General features: G+C 33.4%; 1 protein-coding gene across 1 annotated transcript; it reads left to right on the top strand.

Annotated features, from left to right (window-relative positions):
- The first annotated feature begins 4,545 nt into the window (after nt 1–4,545).
- On the top strand, nt 4,546–7,740 carry LOC136804873 (uncharacterized). Its single transcript, XM_067061384.1, has one exon. It carries the CDS (start codon nt 4,546–4,548, stop codon nt 7,738–7,740), a length of 3,195 nt encoding a protein of 1,064 aa, XP_066917485.1.
- The last annotated feature ends 2,132 nt before the right edge of the window (nt 7,741–9,872 follow it).

The following is a 9,872-nucleotide window of genomic DNA, read 5'->3' as shown; positions in this document are numbered from 1 at the left end:
AAAAAAATTAGGCGCATTTCAACTTTTCTCGACTGTACGTCTGAATGGACCACAATGGCATATCTTTATTTTTCTTTTGACCAACAACATAAAAGATTTTGCTTGAGAAGTACAATCAAAGCGTAGGCGAGTGGAGTCCGGGCCTTAGCTAGGATTGGTTTCTATTTCGCCCTATTTAAGATGGCGCAGAACTAGTAGAGGGCATTTTGTAAAATCGCTCGACTGTTTTATTAGAAGCACTTATTATACATTTTTGGAAAGCTAAGGGGTAGGGGAATCGAAATTACTATGTTTCCAATTTTTTTCGGACACTTTGGTGTGATTTTCGGACAAATATGACGGTCTCAGGCAAAAATCATAGGGTTAAAAATTATTGAAAATTTTAGCTCGAGAAAACGTAGACCTGTTGTATATTTTTGGAAAGCTCTCAAAAAATTAGGATTAGAGATATATTGCAAGTATAGGTGATTTCAGTACCTAACTCGAGATATTGAGCTTCAAAAAGCGCAAAACTGGACAAAATAGCTGTTTCTGGCTGAAAAACACGGTTTTCAAGGGTTAATATCTCGAGTTAGGTACAGAAATCACCTATACTTGCAATATATCTCTAATCTTAATTTTTTGAGAGCTTTCCAAAAATATACAACAGGTCTCCGTTTTCTCGAGCTAAAATTTTCATTAATTTTTAACCCTATGATTTTTGCCTGAGACCGTCATATTTGTCCGAAAATCACACCAAAGTGTCCGAAAAAAAATTGGAAACATAGTAATTTCGATTCCCCTACCCCTTAGCTTTCCAAAATGTATAACAAGTGCTTCTAACAAAACAGTCAAGCGATTCCAAAAAATCGAACAAAATTCCCCCTACTAAACTTTTTGATAAATTTTATCCGCAGTATCCTCTTGACTATTGTTTATTAGGCAAAGTAGCAATAGAGAATCAATCAATCAATCAGTAATTAAATCAATCAATAATCAAATCAATTAATTATTCCTGATTATTTTTTATGTTTCAATCTTTAAAGCATTAAAAGCTTTATCTCGTCAACCTGTTCCGACAAGCTCGTTTCTTGAACCCGTCTTACATTTAAAATCTATTCCATGTAAATTGGAAGTTTGTTTTGCTACCATGTACAAACCACTCTCAAGGAAGATACTCTCGGGTATCTAATAAACGTACATGTACGTTTATTAATTTTAACAAAAATTTTCCTCATTTCAAGTGCCTACTTTTGTTTCTAATGATAAATATCCATCTTTGACTTTTGAGATTTGTTCTACTCGTCAAAAGAAAGCAAATTACCCAATATTTACCCCCTAACCTCATTAAAAAGATCCTTCAATTAGGTTTGCATGCCTCCATTTTCGACCCTGTACGTTTATTCGCTACTGTACGTTTATTAGGTACTCTGATATGGTTTCCACATGATAGCAAAAATGAATGCCAATTTAAGTGGAATAAACTTTAGCTTGCAAAACATAAGAGTCATTTCTTTTTAATTAGATTTTTTCATGTCTTCGTCGAAACCTTAATTATAACTAGACCATCGTTTTTATTTATTTAGATGGAGTGTTATTGTTATTATTTTCAGGAAAAAAGAAAATCTTTTATTTCTTCGTTTAACCAAACGTGTAGTTACTTACTATTTTTTTGTCCCCATGCATTTCTTATAATCTTGCAATTGACATTGTTATGATTATACAATTTATTATAGAATTCTTTAAATATTATATTGCTGCGGTGGCATGTTAGTGTTAGCTATGTACTAGTCATAGTTCTTAGTCCAGGAGCTGGAACTCAACTACTTTTTGCCTTTACTAATTCTGATGGGGGAAAAAGTAGAGAGTCCAGTGGAACCCACAAATTATGTAACTGAAACTATTAACTGTCACACCAAATTGAAATTTAAAACCAATCAGAATTCCCTCTTTTTTTAATTTATAACTAAGGTCTTCGCATAATTAGAGGGGCTGACACCATAATTATTCAATCTAAAATGGCAGAAAAAAAACATAAAAGTTTAACATAAACTTTTATTTTTAAAAAGAGAAGAAAAATCACTATTTTATAAGTGTTTTTTCTTTTCCTGTTGAGTATAAAACAAAACGAACAACAATGTCTTCCTCACTTGTGTTTTCAGATGTAAAAACCAAAAGATTTTGTTCAAAAAGTGTAAAATTAATCACCCAATTTGAAAATAAACAAGCATATTTTACCACTGATCCTACTGTAGTGACTAATATCTTCGTTCATTTCTACCGTATCTTATCTACCATTTTGCCTTCGACTTCTCGAAGGTTTATTTACATCCCCTTGGTTGTATCTACTAAAGATCTATATCTCAAACAAAATCAAGATATTGAGAGGATATTTAAAAAAAAGCCGTGCAACCACGAAACTCTCTCTATTTTGTTTTTAACACAGGGAATGAGAGAGCATTCTATTCAATATACTTTTTGCCGTATTAGCGTAGAAATTGCACTCCAACGTAGATAAAAGATAAAGTAGATAATTATAGGAGGACAGCCGTATGAAAAAGAAAGCGAGTATACATATTACCATATTAGCAACATCATCGAATATTACTTTTTCTTAATGGCAAAAGGAAAGACTTCCATTATTTTCTCAATGTGATTAGATTGGTTTTCTTCTTTAAGATCTTCACTGTAGAATTGCTTCATAAACTTTCAGATTTATAGATTTTGTTTTGAACGGCAGTTAGTCAAAATCAATAATCAAGCTGTGGTTTTCTTCACTAAGATAAAAACATTATTTAAAGACAAACAATACGGTCATTTTTTTTTAATTAAACAACCACGGATATTGCGCAATTTTGAATTATTTTCAAAAGTTGACGCATGCGTCGACAGAAAACTGTCGAGGGGTTCAAACTGTCGAGGGGTTCCCTCTGACGTCCTATCGCAGCGCCATTATTCAAATCAGAAAGCAAAGATAGTTACGGCAGATTTTCTGACTACATAGTTCTTAGCAAAACATCCAAATTTTACAAATTTTACTTTTAAAGTCAAGATATTTAGGTTTTAGATTTTAAATCGTCATATATTTTATTCAGAATGCTTTTTCTTAAAAATATTTGGTGGTTATCCTTTTAAGTGGATAATTTTAAGACTTCAACATTTTTGAAAGTTTCCGAAAATGTAGATGAAAAAGGGCGTTGTTAAGATTTTTTTCTAATAGACCAAAAAGTAGAATTTAAATTTTTCTGAAAATTCTAACTTTGCTGATTTCAAATATGTTTTCAAGATTATTTTATCTTTCATGGATCAAAAGTTACTACCCTCAATAGTACGACCATTTTGCCCACTTTCAAATATTTTCTACTGATAAGATTGACTTGACTTGATTTTCAGTTCAATGAAATCCAATCATTTTCGGAAATCTTTAATTTAATACAGAGAAATTAAGAAAAATTTCCGTTCTGATTCTAAATCAATGATTGTAAAGAGTTTCTAATTTCTAATTTCGTAATCAACGTTTTAGCAAAAACTGACAAATTTGTGTCAAAACACTTGAAAGGCGTACTTTTTAAAATATACAGGTTTCTCCTGAGGTACTCGCTAATAAAAACTGATTTTTACTTTTTTTGAATCTAGGGAGTGTGTTAATAAATCATGGTCGAAAGATATTGAGATTTTAGTGCATTTTGACGTTTTTCAGAAATTAAATTTCGGGCGAGAATTGCTATTTTAGCACTCTCACTTTCTTCATGATTGTAGCTACATCTTTTGATACATATGATTTGGCAGTAGTTTTCGGGGAAAAATTATCACCGACCTAGGTACACGAGGTATACTAGATACACAAAAACTACAGAGTTCACCTGCAACCGTTAAAGAACTGATATCTGTAGGGAGGGGAGAGGGCGGTAATCAAAACACTCCTGTTAACTGCAGATCAAGTTTCATTAAGGCTTAAGAAGCCATCATGGCGTAACAGAAAGACAATCAAACTACAGCTTAATCTATATGTTGAACCCGCCCATTTAACTTGTACTTTCTTTGACCATAGTCATTATAAAAAAGCCCGGTCCGGAAATGCATTGTTTTAGCTTTTTGTTCAATTTTCTTTTGTTACAAACAAAAGACAAGTTGCGATTTGCATACTTATTGATCACGTTACCAAAATCTCCTCTTGGAATTTGTCTATTTTCTAATTACATGATTAAAAAGTTTGCAAAATCAATCGATTTTGGTACGTAAGCTCCATCTTTTAACAATAAAAAGAGACAAAAGGCTTCCACACCAGTGTTTCTATAATGACTATGCTTTGACTTTAGTGAGTGTGGTAGCTACATTTGTTGATACATATGTATGTTATAATTGGCTAACTCTTTCAATTGTTTATTCAGTTTTAATTAAAACTGAATAAACGTTTTACTGCATAGAAAGAAAGCCGTGATGTCTAGTGTAGCTAACAGGGCTGCTAGCTGCTAATATTAATCTAATGATTTTTCCATTATAGCTGCACCACCAACACCGGACAAGTCGATAAGGACAGGAGAGAACCGAAAGAACGCTCGAAAAATGAGAGTGCTTATTGATAAATGTGAGGTTGTCAAGAGAAAACTCTTCCACGAAGCTTTCCCTCGAGACCCCGAACTCCTTTATCAAAAATTCAAAAAACTTAAACCACAAGTGGAAAAAATGTGTTTCACTGATAAAACATTGTCAGCACAACAATACTTCAAATTACTTCCACAAAACACCGACGAAACTTATTCTGATACTTTCGATAGTACTTTATTGGACTTTCTGATCATTCATTTCTGTCCCAAAGTGGATCCACCTTTAACCGGATGGCAGAAACGGCCGGACAACACCGACATTAAACGCGGAGCACATTGCAAAAGAATGAGTATTGGTAGAAATATCGGTCATCATTCAACCATGTATATGGAGAATAAGTCGTACCAAGAAGCTTATCAATTTATCGTACCGTCACTGATCGCTTTAGGGGTACCGCAACAAGAGATTGATGATCTTCTTTCACCATTAAGGTATGGCTTCACCAAGGCCGTCGCAAGTTTTACCGGTAGAGAGGACATCTTGAAACAGATTGACCAGCTAATCAAACACAATAACGCCAAGGCCTACCGTGTCGTCTTGCACGCAGCTGCTGGAACAGGAAAATCGGAGATCGTTAGACGATACGTAGTGGTTTACGGAAAACACTTTAACGAGAATGTGATATGGTTAAAAAGTGAAAGCGAAGACTCACTTAATAAAGCGTTTATCGAACTTGCTGAACAATTGAATTTAGAAATCCGAGACGAACATCAAAATATAAACAGTATGCCAACCATCATCGCCAGCGTTTATGGTTACCTTGACGACATTGAACCTTTATTTGTTTTTGACGACGCATGGGAATTTAACGTCATCAAAAATTTTCTACCGCCGTACAACAAATACACAGCTTTGATTACATCACAAAAGAAAGACTTTCCTACTCCAGATTTTGAGAAAATCGCTGTGAAAAGGTTAACTGTAGTAGAATCAAAAACACTATTAACTGAACAGTGTAGAGCCAATCTTACCAACCAACACATCAAGGACATCGATGACTTGATTCAGGGACATCCCCTTGGTCTTCAGCAGGTCATATCAGCTTTGAACAATACAACGATGACCTCTGAAGAATTTATCGAATTGTTGAAATCGGAAACAGCCAACGTCCTCAAGAAACCGATATCGAAAACCCATCACGGCGTCTCAACCATTGCTGCCATCGAGATCAATCTTAAACGTCTCTCAGAGCAGGATGAAGACTCTAAACTGGCTATTGAGATTCTAAACCGAATGTGTTATTTGAGAAGCGAAGAAATTTCAATGAATGTTGTCCGTATACTCGATGCGAGAGAATCATCTAAAATTGATCTTGATTCTGCCCTTCACCAGTTAGAAAGTGCATCGATTATAAATAAACGAAACACTGACAATGGAATAATTGTGACCATTCATTCGTTGATTCAAGCAACTGTCCTTACGTTGAGTAAAACTAATGAAATCGCTTATCTTATCAAGTGTTTAAAAGCTTTCTTTAAAGAAATTGACAGTGAAAAAAAAGTTCGTTCTATTCATCATGTTGACTTTGCGAAAGAATATTTTAATCATTTCTTTGAAATCTTAACAACTGAAGTTGATGACGAAAGCTTTTATAAAGAGATGATCGATTATGTTACTGAAATAAAAGACATCGCGAAAGTAAAACAAAGGTCTGAAGCTGCTTTGACAATCATTGACAGAATTATTACAAAATGTGAACTTTCAAACGAGTTGGACTTTATCGCTGTTAAGAATAGCCAAGCAATCATTTTAAAAGATTTGGAAAGGTGCACAGACGCTATCAAAATATTAGAAGAAATATTATCATCGTCCAAAGTGGACACCATAAATATGCGATTCGTTCTAGCAGTGAAAAGCAACCTTGCATCATTTTATCAAGAGATTGGCAACCACAAGAAAAGCTTGGAGATGCATGAAGAGGTTTACAAGGAACAATCTGAACTTTATGGTGAATATGATGAACTCACACTAATTACTATGCATAACCTGATGAGTGATTATTCAAACATGAGTGATCACGAAAAGGCGATTTCATTGGGTGAAAAAGTAATAAGTAACAATCAAGTTTTTGGTGAAAACAATGAGATTACACGAAAAACAAAAACCAACTTAGCTAATGATTATTTAAAAATCAAAGAATATTCAAAAGCAATCGATTTATCTACAGATGTTATGAATAAGAGAATCCATACATTGGGTGAAAACCACGAGGAAACATTAGAAATAAAATATTTTCTTGCCCATTGCTACAGGATGCAGAACGATTACATCAAAGCAATCGAGTTTTATACAGATGTTATGAATAGGACAATGCATACGTTGGGTGAAAACCACGAGGGAACATTAAACACAAAATTTTTTATTGCCGATTGCTACAGGATGCAGAACGATTACATCAAAGCAATCGAGTTATTTACAGATGTTATGAATAGAAGAATCTATACATTGGGTGAAAATCACGAGAAAACATTAAACACAAAATGTTTTCTTGCCGATTGCTACAGGATGCGGAACGATTATATCAAAGCGATCGAGTTATATACAGATGTTATGAATAGGAGAATCGACATTCTTGGCAAGGACCATCAGTTAACACTATTGGTGTATTCTCGTATCATTTCACTACAAAGCAGGGATATAAAAAACGCTGAAGAATTCGAGGAGATATTGATCAGTGGGTATGAAAAGGTGGGACATGAGGACAAAGATATGATAATAGCTTTTTTAAACCTTGCGAGCACTTACAGAAATATTGACAAAATTCATGAAGCAATTAGAATTCAAGAAATAATCTTATCAAAACAATTGGACAAGGATGAAATTCATAAAAATTTATTGGCCATTATGAATAGTTTAGCGAACGATTACTGTAAAACAAACGAACTTAACAAAGCTATAGCTCTACATCAAAAAGTTTTAGAAAATCGTATCAAACTGTATCCTGAAGACCCGGAACAAATCGTAAAAACAATAATCAATTTAGCTTCAGACTATGGAAATAATAAAGACTATTTATCTGCTGTTTCTTTACTGGAGGAGCAAATGAAATGGTGCGATCTGATTGGTGGTGAGCATAACTTGAGTAAACAAGCAAAATATATTTTGTCAAGATGTAGAAATAGCATTAGAGATAGAGATAGCATTAGGCCTTAAATCTTCGCTTCCACTGATATTAACAAAATTCATAAACCGCCAAATTAAATATACCCGCCAAAAGTAGCCTTTTTATCAAACACAAAATGTAAAAAAAGCCAAAATAAATACACTACAGTAGCTTGCAAATATAAAGTGCATGACATATATACACATTTTTTATAAGAATTCTTTCTATAAGATTCATTAGACTCAAAAATGCAAAATTCTTAATAGTTTTCAAAAATAATGCTAAGCCTAACATATTATTTCATAATTTTTTTTTCAATTAGTAATAATAATTTTTTATTTGTTTTTTCTTCTTCGTATGTTTGACATGAAACTCAAGGGAAAAAAATATACACTCTTTTTTTATAAGCATAACGTTTATAAGCATGCTTAGGCTCAAAATCGCTAAATGTAAGCATAATGCTAAGCATAACTTGAGGCTGAAATGAAATATTGCTGAGCTTGATAAAGCCTCGACCCGATTTTCCCGTATGCTTATAACAAAGAGTATCTTGACCATTCATTCAATAGAAAAATGTCCTTGCTCTTTTAAAATTTAAGAATCACTTAAGAATATTTTAAGACTCAAAATCGAAGCTTTTTTCTTTAATCACGAAGCTCATTTTACTTCTAATTCTCATTAAATACTATTGAGTCGTTCGAATAAAAACATGACCATTTTAGAAAAAAATGTTTCCAAATAAAGCTTCTATATCTAAGTAAGATGATGAAGATGAATAGAATTTTGTAAAACTCAAGAAATCTTCTCCTCAATGGAACTAATTTTCGCGGAACTTATTTATTCGCAGTTGACACCCACTTTTTACCGAAATTTTTTTATATTCCTAGGGGTTTTTAAGTAGGTTCTTAGTAAAAATTGCATTTCCTGGTAGACACCCAAAAATGTGAAAATTAGTTCCCTTAGAGTAATGTTTTGTAGATAATACCATAACCACTATTATTATATATCAATATGCTTAGTATATCGTGGAAAATTTATCTCACTTAATATTTTAGTATTTTAAGATTATAACACATCTTTGAAAATTATAATCAATTTTTTATCCAGTATCCATAGTTGCCCGATCAAGGGCGTCTCTAAATCTAGTGGTGGAGGTAAGAAAGTCCTTGCTCTTTTAAAATTTAAGAATCACTTAAAAATATTTCAAGACTCAAAATTGAAGCTTTTTTATGAATCACGAAGCTCATCTTGCTTCTAATTCTCATAAAAGACTATTGAGTCGTTAGAATAAAAACATGACCATTTAAAATAAAAAATAAAACTTCTATCTTAGTAAGGGGCCGTCCATACAGTAAGTACGCAATAAGGGGGAAGGGGCGGGTCTTCTCGAAAGCGTATGCTTGCGTACAGGGGGAGGGGAGGGGTCAAAGGAAAATGTACGTACGCAGAGAAAACTTTTTCATAGCCTTTTTTCGCTTGTTTTTTTTGCCGACTTTTACACTTCTTATACATATCAAGGAAAAGAAAAAGTTTCCTGATAAACATTGAGTTTCATGTATGAAATAAAGGTCCGAACCAGACGATTTGATTTCGAAATTTTCTTCAACCGAGGGGGGGGGTGAATGAAAAAGTAGGTACTTACCAGAGGGGGGTATAGCCATTTGCGTACGCTTGCGTACAGGGGGAGGGGGTACTCGTGGACGGCCCCTAAGATGATGAAGATAAATAGAATTTTGTAAAACTCTAGAAATCTTCTCCGCAATAGAACTAATTTTTGCGGAACTTATTTATTCGCAGTTGACACCCACTTTTTACCGAAATTTTTTTATATTCCTAGGGGTTTTTGAGGATCTTAGTAAAAATTGCATTTCCTGGTAGACACCCAAAAATGTGAAAATTAGATCCTTTAGAGAAACGTTTTGTAGATAATATCATTAACCCCTATTATTATATATCAATATGCTTAGTATATCGTGGAAAATTTATTTCACTTAATATTTTAGTATTTTAAGATTATAACACATCTTTGAAAATTGTAATCAATTTTTTATCCAGTATCCATATGTAGTTGCCCGATCAAGGGCGTCTCTAAATCTAGTGGTAGAGGTAAGAAAGGCTTTCCTGGAAGTTCCGACGTTCATCGATCTAGGCACGCCTTTGAAAATCACATTTAAAAAAAGTG

Source organism: Clytia hemisphaerica, unplaced genomic scaffold, assembly GCF_902728285.1.
Source record: "Clytia hemisphaerica strain Z4C2 unplaced genomic scaffold, Clytia hemisphaerica genome assembly, whole genome shotgun sequence".
NCBI classification, from domain to species: Eukaryota; Metazoa; Cnidaria; class Hydrozoa; order Leptothecata; family Clytiidae; genus Clytia; species Clytia hemisphaerica.
Note: the sequence above shows the minus strand (reverse complement) of the source record. Positions and strands in the feature narration are given on the sequence as shown.